This window comes from Lichenostomus cassidix, chromosome 19 (genome assembly GCF_008360975.1).
Source record: "Lichenostomus cassidix isolate B80296 chromosome 19, HeHo_3.0, whole genome shotgun sequence".
Taxonomy (NCBI): Eukaryota; Metazoa; Chordata; class Aves; order Passeriformes; family Meliphagidae; genus Lichenostomus; species Lichenostomus cassidix.
The window spans coordinates 6757767-6783155 of NC_139499.1; the positions used below are offsets into that span (position 1 = coordinate 6757767).

The window sequence follows — 25389 nt, forward strand, 5'->3', positions numbered from 1 at the left end:
CGGGAGATGAGCATTTTGAGGCCAAATTGAAGTTTCTAATATTATGGTATTCAAATAATTTTAATCTGCCTGATGCTTCCCCAGGCACGTACCTGGACTGCTAATGAGGGGCTGCCTTCAGCCGCTGTTGGTTTTGACAGAAAACAAACAATCCTTTGCTGGTGCCATCAAAGCATTGGGAATTGTGAGGTTTGGGGTGGAAAATGGGGGTGAATGTGCTAGGAGGCAGCATGTTGTGACTAAGAGAGAAAGATGCCGTGTTCCCCTCAGCTCCCTGAGGAGCAGCACTGCTCCCTAATTCTTTTTTAAGTGTTGGTTTGTGCTTGGTGAAAAATGAGGCCAGCACAGATGGATGATGGGATATAGGACAACTTCTGCCCTAATGCACAGGGCACAGTAAGGGTGCAGTGGGTGCAGAGTACAGCACCTATCAAGCTGCATCTGATCCCTGCCCAGCCTTGGCCAAATTCCCCACTTGCCCAGTGCCATGTGGATCTGAGCTGGGGCAACTCCCACAGCCTGTGCCAGGCGATTCCCCAAGCCCCCATTTCCCCCTCCCCACACCATTGCCAGCCCTGAGTTTTCCCATCCATCCACCCAGCCCGCACAGGGAATATTTCATTTTTACTGAGCTCTCCTGACCCACGCCGGCTGCTTAGGGAAATGGATTTCTTGCTGCCACAAGCATTGTCTCCAGTTAATATAAACCCAGATGAAGAGGACACGACAGGGATGATGGAGACCCTTGCATAGGGCTGGGGGGACCCCCCAAAAATTCACCCTAAGGCAAATTGAGGTCCTGCAGCTGCTTTTTGGGGTCTGGGGGTGTAAACCTCCCTGGTGCCTGGGATCAGCCCTAGCTGGGGTCATCTGTGGAATGAAAGCAATGGCCTGAGGGGTCCCACAGAGCCCTGGGGATCCCACCAAAGGTCTCACCACCTCTGTAACTTCACAAGTGAAGCTTTTCCATCCCCTCTATTACCACACTGCTAACAGGAGAGGAGTTCATTTTCGCCATTTAACGTTTCACGGATAATTAATTATTCTTCATCTTTCCAGCAAAAAAGGAAGAGCAAGTAGAGGGGCTATTCAAAGCAAAAAAAAAAAGCCAGCTGAAACCCAGGGAAATTGCTGAATTATTTCTAACATCAAAGGCAAGAGAGGATGTGCTGATTTAATGGAGCCCTGTGAGATGCAGAGCCCTGGGCATCACAGTGATGCTGAGACTGAGATGCACTCATTGCAGTAGTGGTCATGGACAGTGGGGTGAATGAGGGGTCTGGGGGGCACCCCAACTTCTGCCTATGCTGCCCATCCTCCTCCTCTCACTTCCCCATCACTGTGGGTTGCCAGTTCTGCCTTTGCATGATGTTGGGGTGACCTCGTGGGGGCCTGCAGTGCTCCCCGATGCTTCATTCATCACCAGAGGCAAGTGGCAAAATAAATAATGATATTTAACATTTCGTAATAACGACAATTAACTAGTAAATAATGCCTTTTGCACTGCAGAAGCCAGAGTGAATTAATTCCCCTAATTATCTGTCAGGCAGCGTGGGACAGTGGTGGCAGTGGGCAAAACTGGCAGCCCTTGCCTGTGTTATCCCCTCCCCTGAGGCATTGCTAAATGTTCCCAAACCCCAGATCACACCCCAAAATTTTGCAGATTTGCAAAATCCACCATGGGGCTCCGTGTCGCATCCTGGCAGCTCTGGTGAGCCCTAAATCACCCCTATCTCCTGTTAAAAAAATAACAACAAAAGATGGCAACAAAATGGTTTATGGCTGTAATAAATTGTGTTGGAGTTAAAAAAAACCCTGTTTGCCTGGAAGCAAAGAGGGGTTTCCCATTGGCACACAAAGGGAAGCCCTGTGTCCCACCACAGCCAGAGCCAGCAGTGACCAGTGAAGAGCAAAAGGGGGATTTATTGGAAGTAATTTTTCTTCATGTCTATCCCACCCATCTGCCTGCCCTGGTGGGACCAGGTGCTGGTTTTGGGGGGAAAATGGGGATGTTCCTGCCCAGCCAGCCCCATGGGGTGGGAAGGATGTGGCCCCTGTGTCCCCATAGGGCCGGCAGGTGGCCAAGGCTCCACCACCCTTGGCTGGACTCTGCCCCGTTCCTCCCCTTGGCTCACCTCCCAGTGGTCACAGTGACAGAAGCAGGGACGAGGACAGACATGGCTGCCCCAAGCCAGCCCCAGAAAGCCACCTACGATGTCATCGTCATCGGGGCTGGCATCCAGGGCTCTTTCACTGCCTACCACCTGGCCCAGCGCCACAAGGACACTCTCCTGCTGGAGCAGGTATGGTGACCTCATTCTGCCATGTCCCCAGTCCCAACAGCCTGGGGTGGGTGCCTGCAGACCTGGCTGCCCTCCACCACGGCATGGAGCAGAGCTGCTTCTGGGACTACAATCCCCAGTGCTAGGACCCCCTGTCCCTAGTGCCAGGACCCTCATGTCCCCAGTGTCAGGACCTTCTCATCTCCATTGCCACTGAAGGACTCACATCCCCAGCACCAGGACCCCTATGTCCCCAGCACCAGGACCCCCATGTCCCCAGCACCAGACCCCCTGTTTCCTGCTGTTTCCCGGTGCCATGGTTGACAGGACAGGCTGTGTGCCAAGGTGCCCTTTGTGGCACAGCACAGGTGCCCATGGGGTTGGCGGAGCTGGGGTGGCAGTGTCTGTGGTCACCCCCCTGTCCTCTGTGCCCCACAGTTCCTCCTGCCCCACTCTCGGGGCAGCTCACACGGGCAGAGCCGCATCATCCGCAGCGCCTACCCCCAGGAGTACTACTCCCGCATGATGCCCGAGAGTTTCCGCCTCTGGCATCAGCTGGAGGCTGAGAGCGGCACCACCCTCTACAGGTGATGGGGACAGGGACTGGGGGTGGTGACCTTTGGGCGGGATGCGGCTTCCTTGGCAGGCAGCTGCCAGTTCCTGCTAATTTATGGGGCTCCATGAAGGCAATGTCATTAAGGAAATGAGCACCCAAATGATCCTCCGGTGCGGGGGTCAGGGCTGATGGTGCTTGCTGTTTTAAAGGGGGGAAGTGTCCAGACCCTTCCCATGCTTCTCACCCCAATCACTCTGCCCTTGTCACCCACATCCCACTGTGGGGTACCCCAGCACGTAGCCCATCCCAAGCATCACTGGTGTCACCTTGCCTCAGTTTCCCTCGGGGGCAAAGCAAGCGGGGGGGCTGTGCAGGGAGAGGGAGCAGGGCGAGCTGACGTGACTGGTGCAATGCAGCCAGACGGGACTGGTGGTGCTGGGGCCGTCGGGAGAGCCGGAGCTGGAGGGATGCAGGCGCAGCCTGGGTGTTGACCAGGTCCTCGATGCCAAGGCGCTAGCCCAGCACTTCCCTGGCTTCCAGCTCCAAGCTGGCCAGGTGGCCGTGGTGGACAGCACTGCCGGGGTGCTCTTCGCTGACCGGGCACTGCGGGCAGTGCAGGTAGGTGCTGCTGAGGGGATGGGATGATCTGGGATGGGATGGGGGTCCCCTGGCTCCATTCCTGCAGCCACCTCCCTTCACCCTCCCCACTCAGGAGGTCTTTCGCCGACACGGGGGCACCCTGAGGGATGGGGAGAAGGTGCTGCGCATCGAACCTGGGGCCACTGTCACTGTCACCACCACTGCCGGGGTGTACAAAGCCCCCCGGCTCATCATCACGGCTGGAGCCTGGACTGGTGCCTTCGTGGAACAGCTGGGTCTCCACCTGCCGCTGCAGGTAAGGACTGGTGGCACAGGGTGGGTGACACAACCATGGCCAGAACTAATGGAGTGATTCCAGCCCCTGCGCATCGACGTCTGCTACTGGAGAGAGAAGCAACTTGGGAGCATTGGCTTGGGCAGTGTTGGTCCCTGCTTCTTGACCCTGGGGCTGAGCCAAGCCCCCCATGGCATCTACGGCCTGCCCTCCATTGAGTACCCAGGGCTGATGAAGGTGAGCAGGGCACAGCTCAGGGTGGGGGGATTCCTTAAGCAGCCCACCGTGACCAGCTGTCCTCCAGGTGTGCCACCACCATGGCTGTCCCACCGACCCAGACAAGCGGGATCAGGCCCTCTCGAGTCCTGCCCGCCCTGACATTGCCATCCTGAGCAGCTTCATCAGCAGCTATCTGCCTGGGCTGGAGACCCAGCCGGCCGTGTTGGAGACCTGCCTCTACACGGTGAGACACCCCCAGGGTATGGATCCAGGCATCTGGGGTCCTGAGCCTTCCCCCACCCCAAGATGGACCCCACCCTGTCTCCTCACCTTCACACCCTGGCTCCCCAGAACACTCCAGATGAAGATTTCATCCTGGACCGGCACCCCAAGTTCAGCAACATCGTCATTGGTGCTGGCTTCTCAGGTAGGCAAGGGCAGCCAGCCCCAGGACCCAGCACCCCAGAGCTGTCCAGGGTCGTGGGGATGATTGTGTCCCCAACTTCCCTCTCCTTCCCACAGGCCATGGGTTCAAGCTGGCGCCAGTGGTGGGGAAGTTGCTGTGTGAGCTGAGCCTGGGCGAGGAGCCATCCTACAACATGGCCCACTTTGCCATCACCCGTTTCCCTGGCATGCTTGTGTCTGCACTGTAGGTGTGGGGCTCCAGATGTGCCCCCATGGCACTGCACTGGGCTGTAGCTATGTCCCTGCACCCCAACGTCCTTCCAGCCAGTGAGCCTCCACCCCCATGTATCTCCATCTCCCTGCACCCTGGGGAGTCCCAACATGCAGCACTCCTCCAACCCCACACCCCAGACACCATGCACCCCCATATCCCCATATTCCACCATCCCAGTGCCTCTGCATCCTTGCTTCCTCCCCACATCCCTGCATCCCAGTACCCTGCCTCCCCACATCCCTGCATCCTGGTACCCTGCCTCCCCACATCCCAGCATCCCCATGTCCCTGCATCCCAGCATCCCCCATGCCATGCAGTGCCAAGCCATCTCTACCGAGCACCCACTCCTGGGGAACAAATTAAGAAGCTTTGTCAGCCTCATGAAGATGGAGCTGGAGCAGCGTGGAGAGACACACTCGCTTAGGAGTCAAGTTAAATGTTTTAATGTTAAATGTGCCATTTTATTATCATTAGATCGCTCCCACTTAATGAAAGCGCATTAGCGCAGCGTGGCTTTATGGCAGTGAGCACCGAGCTTGGCCTTTGTGCTTCCAAGAGATGGTGGGGAAAGGGAAACAACCTGGTTTGCCAAGGAGTGTGGGGGGTTCCGGGGCTGTGGGGGGTTCCTGGGGTGGGTGCAGGGCACAGCACATGGCACGGGGACAGCACATGGCCAGGCTGAGCCGTGCAGGCGGCCAGCAATGCACATCATCATCTCCTCTGCACTAATTATTTAACGCCGGCAGGCAGAGGCTCTGTCCCGCTGCTCATCTGCATATTTATGAAGATTGATAAATGGTTCAGCACTGGCACCCACAAGGGCTTTCCCCCCTGCCTCCCCTTCCCAGCACCCATGGGTGCAGCAGGCTCAGGGAAGAGGCTAGACTTGGCCTTTCCATGCAGACACACATCCTTGCTGGGGCTGGATCCATTCCACCAGACCCTTCCACCATGCAAACACCCCCCTAAAACAGGGAGACCCCCCCCCAAAACGGGGAGACCCCCCAGGCACATGGAGCAGGCAGGAGCCGGTATCACCAGCCAGAAATGACGTTTATTTTCATACTGAAAGTAAAGGGGGTGGGGGAGGATGCACAGCTGGGCTAGTGCAAAACAGCCAGGCAGAGGTGGGGGGCTGGGGGGTGACAAAAACCCAGGTGGGCACGTGGGACCCTGTCCCCATGTCCCCTTCCCGGCTGCCGGGCGGCTGCTCCCCAGGGCCCGGCCAGCGAGAGACGTCTTTGGCTCAACTAAAAGGGGTGTAAGAGGACGGCAGGGTGCCGAACGGGGGAGTTTAAGTTATAAAACAAGGAGCCAGCAGGCACTGAGGAATAAATCCAGGGTGCCGGAGCAGCCGACTCCGCCGCCAAGGACAGACAGGAGGTGGGAGGGCAGGGGGTGCAGCCAGCGAGCCGGCCGGGCTGCTCCCCCCATGGCTGGAGCCGGGGGGTGGCTGTGTGTGTCCCCCACCCCGCGCTGAAGAAATACCGGCTGCCCGCGGCGGCCCCTGGAGCTGAGCGTTCCCAGGGCGGTGCGAAGTGTTGGTGGGGGCTAGGCGGGGGTCTCGGCAGCCCGGCTCTCTGCCTCGCTGGCACTGGGGGAGCTGCGGGAGGAGCGGCGTGTGCTGTCCCCGGCGTCCTGCTCGTCGTCCCATCTGTCGTAGGTGAAGGTGTGCCGGGAGCTCGTGGGGCTGTGGGGGAGAGAGGGGTTAGTGGGGGTCACGGCGGGCTCCTTGTCCCCAGCACGGCTTGGCTGCTGAGCACAGCTCCCCTCCGGCTGCAGCGGGAGCTGCGGTGAGCCAGCACGATGGCAGCCAGCTGGATGGAGCCTTGATTGCCTCCTTTTTATTCTTTCCGAGATATTTGGGACATGCCTCAATGCAAACAGCTCCTCGCTGTGCTGAGCTGAGCCCCTGCTCTGCAGTGGGGCTGAGCTAAGCCTGCCCAGGAAAAGGATCATGGCCATGGATGCCAACATCAGCGTTCCCAGACACCCTGACTGAGGGTCCATATTGCACCCAAGCCCAGGGGTCAGTGATGGGGTGTTGCTCCCCTGGTACCCTACGATGCCTTCCCTGCCCCCGGGACAGACAGCCAACGGCGACCACATTTCCTTCTTTCCCTTCCTCCAGCCATTCTCTTATTAAAGCCATCAGAAAGGATGGAGCCTGCTCTGAAACTGCTGCCGGCAAGTCCTAGCAAACCCTCCCCTCTGCATCAAACAGCGTACAGAGCTCCAAAGATCTGCAGATTGAGGCCATTCTCACATTGAATTCGCATCACAGGCACCCACGAGGGCACAGAGCAACTCTGAGCTCCAGTTGCCCACCCTGGATCCCACCCCACAGGTAGCTGCCTCCCCCCATGCTCACACACTGCAATGGGTGCATGTTAGTATCCATTCCACTCCCCTCCGCTCCCGGGGCGAGCAGGATGCTGTGCTGCCCATCAAACCCTTAAATTTCCTCAAGGAACAAATCCAGATGTGTCCTGGCCGGTGGCTGGGGAGCCAGGAAGGGATTAGCACTTCCTGGTGTCCCGCAGCTGTTAATCCTGACCACGCTGCGTCCTGGCAGCACGGGCAGCTGCTGGTCCCGCTGCGGCCATGCCGGGGATCTCCCCACGGATGGAGATGCGTTGGGGATGCCCTGCAGCACCCCGAAAGCAGAGCTGCTGCAGGCACAGAGGTGTGCCCCATCCCGGGATGCCCCATCCCGGAAGAGGTGAACTCCATGTCCGGAGTCAGGAGAGGGTTAGGGCGAGCGGTTAGTGGCACACGGGGAGGTTCATGCTGCACGGCACACACCACTCCCACCTCCTGCCTCAGTCGCTCTCGGGACGGTACAGGTACTTCATCATCAGGCTGTCCACCTGCTTCTTTCGCTGCTTCTCCTCCTTCTTGCCCCGGGCAGGACGTTTCGGCTCCTCACCCCCCGCCGCCCGCGGGCCCTTCTTGACGCTGGAGGTGCTGCGATAGGAGCTGGTGGAGCCGGAGGAGGACTCGGAGGAGGAACTGGACTCGGATGATGACTCCTGCTTCTTCTTCTTCTTCTTGGATTTCTTCTTGCTTTTCTTGGCACGCTTCTTGGAGCTCTTCTTCTTCCGCTCCTCCTCCTCGTCAGAGGAGCCCGAGCTGCTGCGGCACCGGCAGGTGTGCCGGGAGAAGTCGAGGGCAGATGCGGAGCGGCGCAGGCTGCCGGACGGGCGGTCAGCGGCGCCCAGGGGGGCAGCGCTCCGGACACTCCTGACACTCCGGACACTCCGGCCGTCGTCCCCTGAGTCGGCCTCGGGGCTGGAGCAGCCCCTGGCTCGCAGCGGGCGGTAGCTCAGCACCTCTTGGATGGCGGCTTCCAGGTCGGGGTCGAGGTAGGAGCGATGCCGCACGGGACGAGCGTCCCCAGGACCTTCCTCCTCAGAGGCCGCGCTGCGGGGCCGTGGGGGCACAGAGAAGCTGCGCCCCAAGAGGGGCTGCCCGCGGGACCCCTCATCCGCCTCATCCAGGCGGCTGCGGGCCAGGGAGAGCCGCGATTCAGGACGGCCCTCGGGCCCCCCGCGCCGGCTCCGCAAGCTGCCAGGGCTGGAGAGGGCGAAGCTCAGCACCGAGCACCGCTCGTCCCCATCGTCACCATCCTCCAGCCCGCGCCAGGAGGCGGAGGAGACGCGGCTCACTGGGGCGGAGGCGACGGAGGCGACAGAGGCTTTCTCCACGTCGGTGGCCGAGAGGGACCACCGCTTGTCCAGCCCTTGGCGAGCCCGGCCGCTGGCGTCGGCGAAGGCGCGGGCGATGACGGCCGCCCGGTCCTGGGGCTCGCCGCCGCGGGCAGACCTGCGCGGAGGGCGCTCGGGGGAAAGCGGCCGCTCGCCCAGGGCGCTGAACAGCGTCTGCTCATCCCCGCGGCCGCCTATGGAGTCCTTGAGGCCCGGCCGCTTCCTGTAGCTGAGGGAGCTCAACACCGACACCGGCCGCTCCTCGGGCTCGGGGCCGTCCGGCGGGGCTGACCTGTGCCGCGGCACCGCAGCCCCGCACGCAGCGGGGAGACAAGAGAGACATGGAGATGAGCGGGAGAAGGAGGGGGCCGGCGAGGCGGCCTCGGCAATTTGCGTCAGCGGGAAATGGCATAGTGGAAAAATGTCATGTAAATGTGGGAATTGTTCTAGCCCAGCATTCTGATTCCCCTTTAAAGTGTTGCCTTCAATTTATTTCATTGTCGGCTACCTGGAGCCGCTGCGTTTGATTCCCGACTTCAGAAAAGGTGGAATTATCTCCAATAACAAAATGTTTTACATCTGCACCGCTGAATAAATTAAACCAATTAACAGAAACCAGCTCAGATCTTTCCCCCCTGCTCGGCAGAGGGAGGGAGTCCCCTGGGACTCCTGGAGCCCTGCTAGGAAATTGGGTTTGGATAATAGCAATCTGCGCTCAGCAGGCAAGTGTTTTCCAGGGGGAAGGGGAGTGGGGCTGTGTGCCCCAGCCCCACGCTGTGGGTGCACCTGGGCATGTCCCCCACCTCTTCCAAGATTTTCTGAGAGGTGTGAGGAGAGGGATGGGGTGGGGCTGCAAAGGAGGGCAGGATGGAGCAGGGAATCAGTCCTGGAGTGATGGAATGCTGCATAGAGCTAAAGACCCCTACTGCAAGCCGTGGGGAGGCAGGTGGGTTGGGGGCTCTGGATGCCCATATGCCTCCAGGGTGGGATGAGGAAAGGGGGACCAGAGAGGTCCCCTTGAATGGAGGGACACGTGTCCCCAGAGGGGATCGAGCCACTCGCCCGCATTAACCCTTCCCTGGGCATCCACACAAGCACCAGGTGGGAACACAGTACCAAGTGCCACATCCCACAGACACCCAGCCAGCCCTGTCCATGTCCCAGCACAGCTCAGCCTGTCCTCTGCCCGCCAGCCCCGCGCCCAGCCCTGCACCCACCTGCTGCCCTTCAGGCTGCCGTCATCCGAGAGCGCTTTGGAGGAGCCTTTGTTCTTGGAGAGCCAAGACTTCACTCCATCCACGCGCTCCTCCAGCTCTGAGTCCACATCTGAGTCACCGTCGCTGCCGGAGGAGCGGGTCAGGGTGGAAGAAAGCAAGAGGTCAGCATGGGGCAGTGAGGTTTTGGGTGCTGGAGAGATGAAAGTGCACTGGAAGGCACTGAACCCCTCCAGTACCCACTGTCTGTGTACCCTGGCATGGGTGAAACCCCATCCCATGGTCCTGCTCCATCTCTGGGACATAATCTGCATGCGTAGGGATTCCCTGAAGCAACCCCAAACCACCCCTGTGCCTGCCCAAGGGGCTCTTACATCCTCTGCCCAACGTCCCTCCCTGTCACTGCCCAACTCCAGAGCTGGAGACAGCAGGGCCTGGCTTTGGGGCAGCAGCCAGGGCACAGCTCTAGGAACACAGGAGATTTCCAGCTCTGGGACTGGGAAGGAAATAAGTGGGTTCATTTTATAGGCTGCCGTCGAGTGCAGAATTACAGCGAGGAAGAGCGATGCTGATGGCCCCGGGTAAACAGGAGTTTAGCAGGCGGAACAGAAACGACTCCGGCACGGCGGGCGCGGGAGCACAGCGGGCAGATTTACAGCCCTGCCGTGCCCGAGAGCCCCTGATTTACGTCCCAGCGTAAAAAAAGTCCTATCTGGCTTAAACCATCTAATTTATAATGGCCGTTCGTAACCATATTGATTGCCTTTAGAAAGAAGGTGCTGTCTGCATTGCAAAATCCATTCCTTCACGTTAAAAGCATCCCTGAATAAATCTCTCTTAATACCTCACCGCTTACTGCTTTCATTAGGGTTATGGCAGCACCGGCGGGATCTATACGGAAATTGAAGCAGTGTGGTCCCCTCTTGCCACCCTGCTCCCACCAGGCCACTCCAAGGAAGGGTTGTATCATAGGATCTTAAATGGCCTTTTATCCGCCTGGTTTTGGGCTTATTCCCTGCCTGGGAATGACGGCAAACAGCACAAGGGACAGGCTGGGATAGGCCCTGTGTATGAATCCTTCTCTTTAAATTCAGAGCAATGAGCCGCACTCCATCCTGCGCATCTCCCTCCCCTGCAGTACATCCAGGCAACGCTGGGCTTGGGGAAAAAAAAAAACACAACAAAAACCCACAGAACGACACCAAAAATATCCCCCAACAAGCTCTGGGGGCAGATAAGGTTTTCTGACCAACGGAATTAAGCTCCACATCAAACACAGGTTATGTCCAGGCAAACATGCCATTAGTTAAGCAGGACCCTGGCCGTGGGAGCGACCATGGATGGGGAAATTAATTAGTGGCAGCAAGGCTCCGTTGCTGCCTCATGGTGACACATTTGTCATCAGCCATGGCAGAGCATCACCCCCCAACCCATCCCAGGGGCTCATCCTGTCCCCATGCATGGGATGTGGTTATGTGCTGTGCTGTGCCGTGCTGTGGGTGCTGTTAGGACATGCGGAGTGGGCCAGTGGCATGCGGGACCCCGGCCCATGGGGGTGAGGTGGGGGTTAGGGGAGGGGAGGAAGGAAAGAGATGCTCCTCACAGTTTACTCTTTCTTTTCTGATACTTTGCCACCATGTCCTGCAAACTGGGAGGGGTTGGAGGGGGCGGGGTTGGAGGGGGGAGAAACACAACAGAAAAGAAATCAAATGAAAGGAAAATTAAAAAAAAAAAAAAAAAAAAGGGGGCCAAATGGGTGGGGAATAGATATGGGCAAATTAAATGGTGGGGAAGGGTCAGGGGAGGGAGGTGAGGCTGCCCTGTGCCCCCTGGAGTGGGGTTGCACCCAGCTGGATCCCAGCAATCCAGGTTGGGTGCTGGAGTGTATCCAAAGAAAGGCAACAGAGCTGGGGAAGGGTCTGGAGCACCAGTCTGATGAGGAGCAACTGAGGGAGCTAGGGGGGGCTCAGCCTGGAGAAAAGGAGGCTCAGGGGGGACTTTCTCACTCTCTACAACATCCTGAAAGGAGGTTGTAGCCAGGTGGGGGTCAGGCTCTGCTCCCAAGGAACAAGCAGTAAGACAAGAGGACATGGCCTCAAGTTGTGCCATGGGAGGTTTAGATTGGATCTTAGGGAAAACTTCTTCACCAAAAGGGTGATCAGGCATTGGAACAGGCTGTCCAGGGAAGTGGTGGAGCCACCATCCCTGGAAACATTCAACAAATGTGTGGATGTGGCGCTTGGGGACATGATTTAGTGCTAACTTGGCAGTGCTGGGTTAATGGCTGGAGTTGATGATCTCAGAGGTCTTTCCCAACCTAAACAATTGTATGATTCTATAATTCTATCCTAGGCTGGGCTGCATCCCAGCATCCCAAACCTCCTGCCAGCTTGTGCTGTCCTGGGGCTCCCTGGGCTGTTTCCAGCCAGCTGGCAGGATCCTGGATGCATTTCAGGCACCTCCACAAGCAGTTGAAGCTCATGGGGGCTGTGGGTGGACAGACGGATGGACGCACAGGTGAATGGACTGATGCCTGTGTGCGCAGGTGCCCGATGCATGGATGGACAGACACGGGAGCATGGACAGATGCACGTGTGCACGATGCATGGATGGATGCACAGACAGCATCCTGCCAGGACCAGGCAGAGCCAAGGGATCCCCGTGGCATTTCCAAAGTGGCGAGGGGAAGCGGTGACTTGAAGGGATGTGCAGGAGCCAGGCCCAGGTGCCCTCACCTGTTGATGAGGTCCTCATTGCTGTCACTCTCCATCTCATCCTCGATGGCCGCCTGCAGGTCCCCGATGCGCTTGAAGGCCAGCTTCAGGTCTGACTGCAGGCTCTGGTTGGCAGCTTCCAGGCTCTCCAGATCCATCTCCTGCGGGGAGAGGTGAGGGATGAGCTAGGTTTCTCAGGAAACACCCCCTTGTCCCCTGCCTGGGCCTACCATGGGTGCCTCACCAGCTCATGCTTCTTGCGGCTGGCTTCTGCCTCCTTCTTGGCCAGCTCGCCCATCTCCTCCTTGACATCCCGGAGCTGCCGCTGCAGCCGCTTGTTCTGCTCCTTCTCCCGGTTCTCGGCGGCTGCGCGCTGATCCCGCTCCTCTGTCAGCTTCTCCATGTTCTCCTTCAGCCGCGTGGCCAGGCTCTGCAGAGCAGTGGGGTCACTCCTAATCCCCCCATGGACCTCTCATCCTGCAGGTCCACACTCACCCCAACACCCACCAGGGGATGATGAGAGGGCGGATCCCAATCCCATAAAATTACACAAGGAGATGGAGGAGAAACCACCCCCTCCCAGGGCCAAGGAAGGGGCAGAACGACAGCAAGGGCTTTGTTGAATTGGAAAAATAGATTTAACTGTGTGTGAAGTAATTAAAACATGTAACGTAGGGAAAAAATAGCTCCCGTTCTCCCCCAGCCACTGAGCCAGCCACTGCATATTTATGGCCCCGGCAGAGAGAGCAGGGAAGGAAATAATAGCTTGGAAAATATGAAGAGGAGAGCTAAGCTGCCGCGCTCCCCAGCAGAGCTGCGGAGGCAGAATATAAAACAGGCTGCGTTCGCGGGACTGGGGAGTCTATAATTTCCCTAAGTCGATGCAGGGAAAGAGCAGCACTTTGCCGGGCTGGGCGGTGGATTACTGTTATCAGTGCTTGCAGGGAGCCTTCCCTGTGGAGACAGGGATAGGCTGCCAGAGGGGGAGGGCTGCAGCGCGGGGGGTCCTGGGGAGGGGAGGTGCTCAGCAGACCCTCAGGCAGCTTCATGATGGTCCTGTGGCACCCCTGTCCCATGTGGAGCAGAGGGAGAGCCCTGTGACTACCTCCAGGCGCTTGACTTGTGTCCTCTCAAACTCCAGCCTGGTCTCCAGCTCGCGGATCTTGGCCTCTTGCCGGCTCACCAGTGACTTGTCCACCATGGATTGCTCCAGGAACTCCAGCTGGCTCTGCAGACCTTGCAGCTGCGGGAGAGGGCACAGCCTCAGCCTCGACCACAACCACCCTGCCCCCCTGTCTTGGAGGAGAGCTGCTGGCCATGCTGCTCTCACCCTGATGGAGAGCTTCCCACAGGACTGCTCTGCACCCCTACATGATGCAGGCAGAGGGTCTCTGGGTGCCTCCCATCACCCTGGCTTCACTCAAGGTGCATCCTCACCTTCTCTTGCAGCTCCTGCTTCTCCTTGCTGACCTCCTCCAGCTGTGCCTGGAGGTCATTCATCTGTGCCAGGTCCCGGGACGCCTGCAGAACATACCCAGGGACGTCAGTGGGGATCCCACTGCACTTAGGGAGACACTTAGGGGCAATGGGGTGGATGCAGCTGCTGCTCCCCCCTCACCTGGGCCACAGCTGCCTTGTGCTTCTTCATCAGCTCATTCATGTCCTCCTGGTCCTCCTCCAGCCGGCTCTGCACCTCATTCTTTTCCCGCTGCAGCCGGCTCAGCTGCTCCTCCAGCTGCAGGGAGCCACACGTGTCTCTCACTGCATCCCAGGAGTGGGGCACTCACCCCCCAAAACCCACTCCAAACAGCATGGGGCCACCCTGGGTACAAATGGGGCATGGCCTCACCACGCTGCATCACATCCCAAACCCACTCACCGCTGCCTTGGCCTTGGAGAGGTCATCAATCTGCAGGTGGAGGTCCTCAATCTCCACCTCCATGGATTTGCGGGCCTTGACAGCAGCTGCGCAGGTGAACTCTGACTCTTCCAGCTGCAGGGATACAGCTCAGCGCCTGCCCAGGGAACAGGGACACCCTGTGTCCCTCAAAGCCTGCAGTTTGGGGAGGGTCTGGCTGCACACCTGGTTCTTGAGCTGGGTGATCTCCCTCTTGCTGGGTGCGTTGTTCTTCAGGTGGTCCAGCATGATCTGAGCATCAGCCAGCAGCGCCTTTGTTCTCTTCAGGTCCCGGCGCAGGCGCTTTTCTGTCTCAAAGTCCCGCTGGTTGGCCTGTGGCAGAGGAAACTTTGTCACAGCTCCATGCCAGAGGGGTGTTCACCCCACCACGGCCACCTCAGGGTCCCCAAAGCAAGGCATGTGCCCAGCTGTCCTCCAGCCCACCTGCTCGCTGACAGCAGATAACTTGCTCTCCAGCTCCCGTTTCTCTCTCAGCACCTTCTGCTTGTCCTCATATTCCTCCTCCAGCTGCACCTCCATCTGCTTCAGCTGGGGGACAGCCAGGGGGCAGCCAGTCAGGGCGGCGGGGAGGGGTCATGACCCCCCTCCTCACGTGTCCCCACACACCGGGGTCACCAGGTGACCCCACCGGCCGGATGTTTGCGCAACCAGAAGCACAAAGCCCGGCGTGCACCGGCCCGGGCAGCAGCAGGACTGGTCAGACCCGCCGGGCCGGTGGAGCCGGGCTGTGGTCGGCTGTGTGGGAGCCAGGTACTGCATGACAGTGCCCGGCTGGCAGCTCCCAGCACCCAGCCAGGGCATGGGGATGCACCCCAGGCCCTCCTGGGCAGAGGGGCCGCAGCCGAGCCCTACCTTCTTCTGACACGACTGCCGGATCTCCTCCACCTCCTCATCACGGCTCTCCACCTCCTTGGCGTGGGTCTGCCGCAGCCGCTCCATCTCCATCTCCAGACGCAGCTTCGCCTGCAAATGGTGGGGATGTGGTCAGAGTGAAGGGGATGTGGGGACCCCTCTATGCCACTCTCCAGGTACCACTCACCCTGGAAACCTCCCACTCTGAGGCCAGCTGGGCTGCCCTCCCCATAGTGACCTGCCGGGCCATGGCACGGAGGGCCGGGAGCCGTGTCGGCCACGGCAATGCCTGGCCTGACGCCGGGCTCAGGGCGACCGCCTCCTCTTTCAGGCAAGCCCGGCCCAGGTAATAACAGCCCTGCATGAAACCACCCCACCCAGAAACCTCGCCCTTCCCCGCCGTACCTGCTCCAGCATCTGGATGGTCCCAGCCTGCTCATCCAGTTCCTCCTCCTGGTCTTTGACCTTCGCCTCCAGGTCCCTCAGCTGTTTCTTCACCTTGGCCAGGGAAGCTTCGTCCTTTGACTCCTGGGAGGAGATGTCCTGCAGCTCTGCCTCCAGCGCCTCCGCCTTCTGCGTCAGCCCTGCGATGTCCGAGTCCTTGTCCTGCGAGAGACAGGGTCACCGTCAGCCTGGGGCACCCAGTGGTTGGGAGGCTAGGGAGAGCACTGGCGGCCACTCACCTCCAGCAGCTGCTTGAGGCCAAAGACCTCAGCCACCAGCACATCCTTCTCTCGGCTCAGCTTCTCCCGCTGCAGCCGTTCCCGCTGTGCCTCCTCGTGCGCCTGTGAGAGCTCGCTGTCAAACCTGCCCAGGGAGAGCGGGGTGAGCACTCAGCACCACAGGGATTGATCCTCAGCCCTGTGCCAGGGGCATTGCACTGTCCATCCCCTTCCCATAGCAGCAGGCACTGGGAAGGATGGTGTGCCACCGAGTGCTTGTTTGAAACACACTGTTGACGAGTCTTTAATTGCAAGCACAGTGGCACCGAGTCACTCAGGGAAACTCCTCCCAACGCCTTCGCTCCACGCTAATGGGGAGTGAAGCACCTGCAGAACTGACCCCAGCAGCACCTCAGCTGTCCTCCAGAGCCAGCACGTGTCTGTGGGACTGTGGCTGCAAATGACAAGGGCTTGGCTACTCCAAGGCAGCTGGGGACACCAAACCCTCCAAGCAGGATATGGAGGGATCTCTAGGAGAGATGGGCTCGAGGCAGCTTGGCTCTCACAGCTCCATCCCAGCGCTTGGGTTCCACATGACGTGGCACTGGTCCCATCCCCAAAGGGGACACACAAGCCTCAGAGGGGACACAAGCCCCTGGTGGAGGAGTGCTCAGCACAACCTGTAGCCAGGCAGTGCTGTGGCAGTCTCTCCAAATGCCCCTGGGATGGGATCAGCCGGGTTTGCTCTGAAATCACTGCCTTTGGGGCTTGGAAAACAACCCCGTGCTTGAGTTTGTGACCTGCGTTAAACACCTCGGCAGCTAATCCCCATTTTTCCTCCCGCTGGGTAATAAACAGCTGCATTAGCACAGACTCCAATCCGCGGAAATTGAAATTAATTAGATTGGATTCTCTCGCTGTATTTGTGTGTGCGATCATTACCATAATGAGATGAAAGCGTCCCTGCTGCTTAATAACGTTAGCAAACTTTGGGGCTGGGAGAGGGGACGGGATGGCAGCGCGTGCCGAGCGGAGATGCAGGGCACTAGCAGCCTCCACCATGGGGCATCACCCCACATGGGGGGTCACCCAGCTCTCAGCCCCCCAAAATGGCATGGGTATCCCCCCCACAACAAACACATCCAAGTTGGGCAGCTCCATCCTGCTGGAAACACCTCAGCCAATGAGGAGCTGGTGAGGTGCCCAAATCCCTGCTAAAATGGTAATGCCACTTGGCCAGAGGCGTGTCCCCCGTGTCCCCCCCACGGCCAGCGCACAGTCCCCACCTCCGCTGCTTCTTCTCCAGGTCATGGTTGCGTCCCTGCTGTCCCTCGAGGTGCAGCTTGGTGTCCTGCAACTCAGCAGCCAGGCGCTGGCACTTCTTCTTCAACTGCTGCAGCACCCGCTGGCTCTCCTCACTGTCCGCCTGCAGGTCTGCCAGCTGGGGGCAGAGCCGAGGAGGGCAATGAGGACTCCAGGATGCCACCATGTCCCTGCTGTCCTAACCCCATTGAGGGGTCCAGGGAAACCCCAGGGCTGAGCCCCACTCACCTTGCGCTCCAGCTGCCTCTTGCCCTGCTGCTCCACCTCCAGCTTGTCCTCCAGCTCCTGCTGCAGCCGTTTCTTGGTGAAGTCGATCTCCCGCACCGCTCGCTCGTATTTCAGCCGCCACTCGCCACCTGTGTGGGGAAATGGGCTCAACAAGGGGCTGTGAGAGTGGCACAGGGAGGGGGACACTTTGGAGTGTTCCAGCAGCCAGCACTGGAAGCAGGACAGTACCTGAATCATCATCATCGAGTTCCCCGTTGAGCTCGGCCGCCCGGATGAGCCGAGCCTCCATCACCTCCATCTCCATTGACTCCATCTGCTTCTTCAGGGCATCGTACTTGGCCTGGGAGGGGACATGACTGTGGTGAGCTCCAGCGGGGACAAGAGACTCTATGAGGCCAGGGAGGGGCACATTTACCTGCAGGTCCTTCATGTCCTTCTCAGCCCGCAGCCTCTCGGCTGTCTCAGCGTCCAGCAGCTGGGAGGCCGACTCGCCGGTGTTCCGCTCGTCCGTCAGCTCCGACGTCAGCTCTGTGATCTGGAGGCGGCAGGGGGAATGGGGCCATGGGCTCAGGCAGGCTGGCACAGCACTGCACCCCATCCCGGCAGCAGCAAGGACCTACCCTGCTCTCCAGGCGGTCGCTGTTGAGCCGCAGCTCGTTCCGCTCCTTCTCCACCTTCTCGAGTTTGCTTTTCAGCTGCTGGATCTCTTCCTGCAACAGAGCGGGCGGTGAGGGAGGGGGCAGGCGCAGGGAAGAGGCTGGCGGGTAGGAGGCTGGCAGCTCTCTGCTCCTCCCCAGCACCCCCACAGCACAGGATGGGCAGGGTGGGGGCTCCCCGGGGCTGCTCTCCCCTGCCAAGGGCTGGGCAGGGACTTTCCCCAACCCGCTCCGCCGTCGTGCCGACTCCAACCCCATAAATGGTGTCGAAATGCCAGGCAGTCCCAGAAAAGCTGGAGAAGGGTACCCACATCCTCCGTGAGAGGAGGTGGGACCAAATCCACCCATCAGCAGCTCGCTGAAGGGTTTGGGTGCACCCAGCCCAGGTGGGGAGGGAGGGAGCCCACCAGGATGCCCAAGGACCACCAGCCAGTGCTGTGGAGGCATGTCGGGCTGCTAACATCTTCCTCTCTCTTCCTCTGGTCCCAGTGCAGGCTGGGGGGGCAGCAGGGGGCCCAGGTGCCCCCACCAGGTGCCCCCACCAGGTGCCTGTCCCCGGCAGGTCGGGGTGAAAGCTGAGCCAGGTGGCAGCTCCGTGCTCAGCGGGCGCACCAGTGTCTGGTTGCCAGTGCGAGCGGAGCCCCCGCATTTGCCTCTCGGCACACGGTTTCATTTCCATTCTCCACGCTTGTAATTGGGCTCAAGCAACAGCCGGCTCTCGGGATGCTAATGACATGCTGATTCGCAAATTAGGGAGCAATTCGAGCCTGGCGCTGACGGGGCACAGGCAGACGTGGTCCTGCATCTCACCCCGTCATGGGCTCCTACATCCCAACCCACCATGGGATCCTGTATCCCAGCACACCACAGGACCCTGCATCCCACCCCACTGCTAGCTCCTGCATGTGACCCCACCATGGGGTCCTGCATCCCACCCCACTGCGGGGCCCTGCCCAGGACCAATGCTCCCCCAAGCCCTCCCTGCTCCATCCAGCATCCCCAGCATGGATACCCACGTCTTTGCCGCGGATCTGGTCCTCAGTGAGCTGCACCTCGATGAGGGGTCGCACCGTGGTGAAGAGCTTCCACCAGGGCCAATCCTTCACCCCTTTGTTCTTCTTGATATTCTTCTGCACGCACCGGATGGCCAAATCCTGGATCTGTGCAGGGCACGGGGTCAGCACGGTGTATGGGGTCAGTATGGGGCCGACAGCAGGGCAAAGTGGTGTGGGTGGGTGCTCAGCACCCCTGCCAGCACTCTGGCATGCTTCCCTTCATTATCATTTGGGCTAATTGCACCAGTGAATCTGCTGTTTGATCCTTTCCAGCCCCTCTAAACACTAATCCCAGGCACGCGAGGCACTGTGAGATGCCTATTTTACACCTTCTCTAATGATAAAAGTAGGAGCTGAAGTGTTGCTTCATCCTTCCGCGGCGATGCCCAGCAGCCTCCCTGCCGGTTCCCCCTGGCCCCCCGGTTCCCCCTGGCCCCCCACAGCTCCGGGGGAGGCGGGAGGAGGAGGTGCTGGCCCAGGAGGCGCAGAAAGGCTGCGCTGCCCATTTTAGGCGAAATTGTGCAGCAGAGCGGGGAGGGGAGAGTCACTGGGACGAACCTTTCTCTTCTTGAAGTGCTGCCGTGCCAGGAAGCCTCTGCACGCTGCCTGGAAAAGGGTGATGTTCCTGCTGGTCTGTGTGTCCCGCTGCTCCTCCAGCCTGGCCAGTGATCCAGCCCGGAAAAACACCTGCGGGAGGGGAGCAGGATGGCTATGGGTGCCGGCATCCCTCCAGCCACACCGTGCCACCCTCCCGCTGGTGGGGATGTGTCTCTCCCCTCCACAGCCACCGATCCTGTCCCACCACGGGGTTTTATTCCCCAGGCACCAGGAATGCCGTGGGTGGGAGCGAACAGTGCTGCCCTTTTGCTGTCCCACCGTACCGTGACGCACAGCCCTGCCCACACCCACGCCAGACGTCGGGCACCATACCCGGCTCAAGCCCATGTGGTAGCTGCTCTTCTCCAGGTCCAGTGACTCCAGGAGCTCCTCCACTGCCTGCAAGGAGGGAAAGGTGTCAGGGCCAGGCACCCTGGGGTGCAGGGACTCACAGACCACAAGAGTGAATCTGACATGGGGCACATACCCGCTTCTCATCCACCACGATGTAGTTGCGCCCATGCTTCTTGGTCAGGTGTGGGGCCAGGACATCAAAGCGCCGCCTGAACTCCGCAAACACCATGTGGTCGGGGTAACCTGGGCAAGCAAGGGAGAGCAGGGCTGTGCAGGCAGCCAGGATGGCTGGGGGATGGCCAGGGACAGCCCCATGTGCCCTGACATGCTGGGGCTCACGTTTTGGGAGAGCTGATGGGGTCACCCAACGTGACACAAGCTCCCCACAGGGTCAGGCATAGCTAGAATGCCCTGAGCCTCCCCAGGGGGTTTGCCTTGGCTGCATCCTCCAGCAATTTTGGCTGGGATCTGAGAAGAAAGTGGCCACATCCCATCTCGGGGGGGGAACAGGGACACGTGTTGCCTGTGCAAGTCCTGCTCCTGCTCCACTCTGAGCCACAGCCAACTCCTGCATCAGGCTTCAGCACTGAGCCTCCATATCTTAATTAACGATGAGGTATTGACGGGGACATTGACCCCGGCACGGCCGGCTGGTCACGGCCATCGATCCAGGAGGTGTGCAGGTGGCATTGATTTCCAATCATGGCTGGAAGGGTCCGGCCTCCGAGCAATAAACCCTCGGCTGGGTGGTCAACTAGCCAATATATCGATAAGTGCTTTGCTGAGCACACCCCAGAGGCCTTCTTTCCAGTGGGACAGGGGCTGGATGCCAATGGGATTGCTGCCAGCAGCCAGCGGTACCAGTGGAGACACCCAATTAAGGCCACGGCTGTCCCCAGTGCAGATAACAGCCCAGCAGGGGAGGGGGGACAGGGACAGGATCATCCTGGGGAGGCTCCAGAGTTCAGAGCAAGGGCACGTGCTGAAGGGATTCCCAGGGGTCTTTGGCTCTCTAGCGTGGAGCTGCAGCCAGGACTCCATGTTGTCCACATCCTGGTGCTGCTGCCAGGGCTCACCTTGGCGGTACATGCGGAGGGCATCGAGCAGGCGGGAGCCGCGGAGTTGGGCGCGCAGGAGGGGCACATCCAGCTGCATCAGCCCGGCCTCACAGTGCTCTGCCGGCAGCTCCAGCTCACTGCCGCTCACCCGCCGGCACGGCACAGCCTGGGGGTCCCCGCCGCCCCCCGCCTTGGGCAGGAAGCAGTGCACAAAGTGCAGCTTGGACTTCTTGATGCTGTCGATGAGGGCGTCCTGCGGGTGTGACAGCAGGGTGAGCGGTGACATGCAGCAATGTCTGAGCCAGACGCAGGGACACCCCCGGCACCTCCTCACTCACCACTTGCAGCTTGATCTGGATGCAGAGGGATTTCTTCTTAACGGCAGCCACGCCGGTGGTGAAGGTCTTGCGCATGCTGGTGGCCCTGCGCAGGGCCAGCTGGGAGCCACCCTCCAGCCCTGCCACCGAGCCCGACAGCACCAGCGCCGAGCCACCGCGCCCGGCAAACAGGCTGCTGATCACCTTCCTGCGGGGCACGGAGGGCATGTCACCCCCCAGGGTCACCTCTCCCCCAGCCATGCTCCCACCCAAGGACCCCGCTCACTTTTGGGACTCCTGCAGCAGGACAGAGGCGTTTTGTGAAGCAGGGTTGTGCTTGACGTAGTTGAGCCATCCTGTGGCGTCATACTCCACCCAGTTGGTCCCCGAGCTGTGGCCCAGGAGGAAATGTCGGGGCTTGTCACTGGGGAGCAGCGGGTTGTGCCCTGCAGAGAAACACAGCACCGGTGGGTTCAGCCATGGGTACCAGAAAATACCTTAAAAATCATCTCATTCCAACCCCCTGCCACGGGCAGGGACACCTTCCACTACAGAGGTTGCTCCTGGTCTGGTGGACATACCCCTACAGTGCCAGGCACCCCTTCCATACCTTTCTTGCCCCCTTCCTGAGGGCCATAGTAGGAGAAGAGCCGCTCCAGCAAGGTGTCCTCGTTGCCACCTGGCTGCAGTGCCTCCTCCTCGAGAAGCCACAGCAGCCCCCGTGCCTCGTCCGTGCGGGCCAGTGACCGGACCTGCAAGGTCACCACACTGGCAGCTGGTCCAGCACACCAGTGTCCCCCCAAGGCAGGGACATGGGGTGACACAGGGCACCTGGGCCACCCAGGGAGCATGAAATCTCATACTGTGAGAGAGGGCTCCTGCTTAATGGAGACCCAGCAGGGAAAGAGTCCATATGGGACACTCTGGCTGCACATCTCACTGAGATGGGAAATGCAGTGCTGGGCTGAAACTCAGGACAGGGATGATGCCAGCAGCACCCCTGGTCTCTGCAGCCTCCTCCAGTAGGGACTGGAGGATCCCAAGGACTGGAGAACCTTGGGGGCCCATGGATGGTGGGGACCTGAGCACCTTGTGAACCAGAACATCCCTGGGATCAGAGCACTTTGAGGACTGGAGCAACCCAGGGATCACACACTGTCTCTGGGCCTCCTCCCCATAGCATAGGCAGCTCCCAGGGCAAGAGAGGAAAACCATGCTGGGGGATGCACCAAGGATGTGGGCTGCACACACACTCACACACATGCTCTCATAGCCAGGCATTCAGGACAGGCCCTTTCCTTCCCCTTTTGACCACCAAAGAGCCATAAAGCCACCCATCTGCTGCCATGATGTGGCTGGGAGGAAGAGTGGAAGGTGCTTACCAGTGCCTGGTGTGAGGACTGGTCTACAGCAGCTATGGAACCAGAGGAGCTTGGCTCAGCATCAGCCAGGGTGAGCTCGATGTTCTCCTGGTGAGGGGGAACAGAAGCAGGTGAGTGCCCACACCACAGAGGAGCAGCAATAAGGAAGCGTGAGCCCATCAGGGTGTTGGTCTCAACGGGGTTTAGGATGATGCTGGGTGCTAACAGGGGACCAGGACACAAGGAAGGGTCCCAGCAGGCTGTCAGTGCTGAGATGGAGCAGGAACGATCATCACCACCCCCCATGGCCACTAGACCACCTCCCATCTCAGCCCTCCTATGCCACATCCCACAGCCAACACAGGAGAGAGCCCTGGGCACCAAGCATCATGTCAGAGCTGCTTTGGTTGGACTGGTCCAGAGTGACCACTGGGTAAGAAATCAGAAGGCACACGTAGGTGGGTATGGGAGGGCAGGAATGGAGGAGGTGATGTCCCTGGTACCTCCTTGTATCGCTCCAGCTCGCGGGCAAAGGTGCGCTGGTAGAAGAGCTGCTGCAGGCGCTCCTGGGCATAGTTGTGGCAGAGCTCCTCGAAGGTGGCCCCGCGGCTCTGCCCCGCCAGCTCAGGGTTCTGTGCCCCGGGGGTGTCCACCACTGTCACCGAACACACTGAGTGCTGGCTTGACTTCAGCGCCCTGCAGGGAGCACAAAGGGACGCAGCGGGATCAGTGGGTGCTGCCAGGCACCCCCCAGCTCTCCCGCCACCCACCCAGCACGTACCTGTTAAGGAGGGAGATGAGGAGCGTGAAGAGCTCGGAGTACAAGCCAGCTGCCATGCCCTCCAGGCACTCCAGCGCTGTCAGCTTGGGACCTGGCCAAAGCAACCCTGAGTGTCCCCAGCCTGGCATTCCCTGGGGCCATCCACTGTCCCCCCATATCTCACCCTACCTGTGCCACTGTCCCCCAGGGGAGACTCGTCGGGGCCCTGCCGGAAGGAGGTGGAGCGCTGCAGGGTGCCCTTGGGCTGGTGCTTGAAGATGGCAGAGGAGAGCTCCTCCAGGCTGCAGCCCAGCAGGTAAGCGGCTTTCTGAGCCCATTCGTGCCGTGCAAACTGCTTCCTCCCAGCTGAGGGTGGAGAAGGGACCTCAGAGCCAGCCAGGCCACCCCCAAAAATAGGGAGTACTTCCAAACAGGCCTGGGATGATCTCAGAGTAGGCTGGGGATGCTGGGCACAGCAGGAGCACATGTTTTGGGGTTTGAGGAGACAGAGATATTTGGGGTCTAGTGGAGACGGGGGATGAATGACTTTGAGCTAGTGCAGCAGTGAGCACAGAGCCACACTGGAGTGGAGCAGGGACCCCTTGCCACTATTACCCAGGGACCTCTGGGGATCTGAGCCACCCCACACGGGGACATTTCCCTGCTTGGTGACACTCAGCCACAACACAGCTGGACAGACACAGAGACACGGATGCTGGGGGCAGTGGGAGCAGGTTAATGGTGACACACAGGGACAGGGCAGCGGGATGGCAGTGGCACGGGGTGGGGACAAGCCAGAGACACGAGCGGAGAACGGGACTTTACCTTCGTCGGCGTCTGCATTGCAAAGGGCAGCATGCACCATGCAAACAGAGACAGGGGTTAGAAACAACGGCACGTGACGGCACGGGGACACCCTCCTGCCGCCACGCCACCGCACATGCCATGCCTGCCCCCTCCCCAGGCACCCCAACCCGGCACGGGAGTCCCCTCCCTGTGAGCCCCCACACCACAGGCACCGTTGGGGAGCAGCTCAGCTCTGCCCCAGTGTGTGGGGAGCCACTGTTGGATCCAGCATGAGACAAGGAAATTGTGGGGATGGAGCAACTCAGCTGGCTCTGAGCACCTCCAGCGTCCACGAGGTGCAGGGGAGGCTTCAGCAGTAGCAGTGCAGACCTGGGGCTGGGATGCTTGCCCCGAGCAGGATGAAGCAATGCCCCCCCCCAGCAGGATCTAGGGTTCCCCCCCCAGCAAGATCCTGTGAAGAGGCTCCAGAGCTGCTTGAGCATCCCACTGTGGTGGCTGCAGCAGGGCCCTGCTGCCCTCTAGTGCCCTGAGAGCACCCCATGAGCCAGCATTGCACCCCATGAACACCCCACAGGCCAGCCCTGCACCCCAATGTGCATCCAGACCCCTCTGGTCTCTCCCTCCTCATCTCCAGTTCATCCTTCCCCCCAGGGCTGCAAATCCCCTGGGTGCAGCCACCCTCTCCAGGTACCCATTTTGGGGGTGCCATGCCCAGCTCGCCTGCCAGCATGCAGCACCACAGGAGCTTCCAGCACAACAGACAGAAAGCCACAGGGGGAGAAGAGCAGCCCCCGAAGCCAAATTTGCCACCTCCAGGGACAGAGAGCAAAGCTGGTGCTGTGGGAGGCAGACTCACACCCACAGTGAGCTCTGTGTGCCAGGGCAGCCCTGCCCAAACACCACCAACGGTGCTGACAGGAGTGTGTTGGGAGTCCTCAGGAGCAGCAGGCAAATTTGGGGCTGCCAGGACCCCCTCAGGGTCAGGATTGGTCCCAGCACACCAGCAGCATCCCAAGGCCCCCATTTCAGTCCCCAAACCAGCATTGCACAGCACCCCCCAGAGCAGAGCCCTCCCCACGCCCATTACCAGCTCCTTCTGCCAGCGGCTCTGCGAGGAGGATGGAGGAAAAATGTTACACTGGCAATGGGGGTCATCCCCTCAACTCCCTCAGCCCCACCCAGGCCCCCCACTCCCC

At 60.0% G+C, this 25389-nt stretch overlaps 2 protein-coding genes across 23 annotated transcripts in view; one reads left to right on the forward strand and one right to left on the reverse strand.

Annotated features, from left to right (window-relative positions):
• Positions 1-2127: 2127 nt before the first annotated feature.
• On the forward strand, positions 2128-5128 carry PIPOX (pipecolic acid and sarcosine oxidase). The gene is made up of 8 exons (XM_085078337.1): positions 2128-2303; positions 2721-2869; positions 3255-3456; positions 3551-3733; positions 3797-3949; positions 4017-4175; positions 4283-4358; positions 4454-5128. The coding sequence occupies exons 1-8, from the start codon at positions 2178-2180 to the stop codon at positions 4582-4584; spliced, it is 1179 nt and encodes a 392-aa protein (XP_084934463.1). The 5' UTR covers positions 2128-2177; the 3' UTR covers positions 4585-5128.
• Positions 5129-5644: 516 nt separating this feature from the next.
• MYO18A (myosin XVIIIA) overlaps positions 5645-25389 on the reverse strand; it is a 36296-nt gene continuing 16551 nt past the window's right edge. For 10 of the 22 annotated variants that reach the window (XM_085078325.1, XM_085078319.1, XM_085078318.1 and 7 more), the window contains 33 exons: positions 25281-25301; positions 23576-23752; positions 23408-23498; positions 23130-23322; positions 22648-22734; positions 21876-22017; positions 21552-21711; positions 21287-21473; positions 20967-21201; positions 20024-20133; positions 19870-19935; positions 19498-19626; positions 18901-19044; positions 17849-17938; positions 17644-17763; positions 17457-17568; positions 17229-17356; positions 16964-17118; positions 15699-15822; positions 15421-15621; positions 15016-15126; positions 14587-14691; positions 14329-14475; positions 14125-14238; positions 13864-13980; positions 13683-13766; positions 13351-13488; positions 12490-12675; positions 12267-12406; positions 11135-11179; positions 9535-9657; positions 7425-8609; positions 6162-6300 (listed from right to left, as the gene is read on the reverse strand). In XM_085078325.1, coding sequence (XP_084934451.1) covers positions 7433-8609; positions 9535-9657; positions 11135-11179; positions 12267-12406; positions 12490-12675; positions 13351-13488; positions 13683-13766; positions 13864-13980; positions 14125-14238; positions 14329-14475; positions 14587-14691; positions 15016-15126; positions 15421-15621; positions 15699-15822; positions 16964-17118; positions 17229-17356; positions 17457-17568; positions 17644-17763; positions 17849-17938; positions 18901-19044; positions 19498-19626; positions 19870-19935; positions 20024-20133; positions 20967-21201; positions 21287-21473; positions 21552-21711; positions 21876-22017; positions 22648-22734; positions 23130-23322; positions 23408-23498; positions 23576-23752; positions 25281-25301 — 5159 coding nt within the window. In that variant the 3' untranslated portion in view covers positions 6162-6300; positions 7425-7432. Of the gene's footprint in view, positions 6301-7424; positions 8610-9534; positions 9658-11134; positions 11180-12266; positions 12407-12489; positions 12676-13350; positions 13489-13682; positions 13767-13863; positions 13981-14124; positions 14239-14328; positions 14476-14586; positions 14692-15015; positions 15127-15420; positions 15622-15698; positions 15823-16963; positions 17119-17228; positions 17357-17456; positions 17569-17643; positions 17764-17848; positions 17939-18900; positions 19045-19497; positions 19627-19869; positions 19936-20023; positions 20134-20966; positions 21202-21286; positions 21474-21551; positions 21712-21875; positions 22018-22647; positions 22735-23129; positions 23323-23407; positions 23499-23575; positions 23753-24211; positions 24224-25280; positions 25302-25389 lie in introns of all 22 variants that reach the window. The other 12 variants (XM_085078326.1, XM_085078322.1, XM_085078314.1 and 9 more) reach the window with 8 other exon arrangements.